This window comes from Ooceraea biroi, chromosome 6 (genome assembly GCF_003672135.1).
Source record: "Ooceraea biroi isolate clonal line C1 chromosome 6, Obir_v5.4, whole genome shotgun sequence".
NCBI lineage: Eukaryota > Metazoa > Arthropoda > Insecta > Hymenoptera > Formicidae > Ooceraea > Ooceraea biroi.
In genome coordinates this window covers 8,495,485-8,496,084 of record NC_039511.1, presented here as the reverse complement: position 1 = coordinate 8,496,084, position 600 = coordinate 8,495,485, and the positions used below count along the sequence as shown (strand labels likewise).

General features: G+C 47.2%; 1 protein-coding gene across 1 annotated transcript; it reads left to right on the top strand.

Moving 5' to 3' along the window:
• LOC105278622 lies at positions 1-399 on the top strand. Its single transcript, XM_026970759.1, has one exon. The coding sequence runs from the start codon at positions 1-3 to the stop codon at positions 397-399; it is 399 nt and encodes a 132-aa protein (XP_026826560.1).
• Positions 400-600: the final 201 nt, after the last annotated feature.

Sequence of the window (600 nt, the reverse complement as noted above, 5' to 3'; positions counted from 1 at the left end):
ATGTGGCCGGTCGACGTCACGCCGGCCACAGCTGTTCGACTGCTGTCCACTGTTTACAAGCGCGTGAAGATCGCCGCGCCAGCGAAATTCCGCGCGGGTAATACGGTGCGCATGAGCAAGCATAAAACCGTCTTCGCGAAGGGCTATACACCGAATTGGACCACGGAGGTGTTTAGGGTAGCGAAGGTGCAACGGACCAATCCCGCGACGTACCTGTTGGAGGACTATCGCGGTAATCCGATCTCCGGCGGCTTCTACGAGCACGAGTTATTCAGAGCCCGTCATCCGGACGTTTATCTCATGGAAAAGGTGCTGTGGCGAAGAGGAAACGACGTGTACAAGTGGCTCGGAATGGACGCGTCGCACAATTCTTGGATCAGTAGGGACAATGTGCTGTGATCGTACGCATGTATCTTTTATTACATATATATATATATATATATATATATATATATGATTATATATACTTTATAAGGAAAGTTATAAGAACATGTAATACCGTGTATTATGTTATTACGATGAATGAATACAGTATCATACACACGATGTGTTCTTTCGCTTTCCCCTCGTGTATGTCACTGTGGAATGACGTAATGCCCC

What these genes read in the sequence shown, in the direction of transcription:
- LOC105278622 (XM_026970759.1), top strand. Translation starts at nt 1, where the DNA reads ATGTGGCCGGTCGACGTCACGCCGGCCACAGCTGTTCGACTGCTGTCC.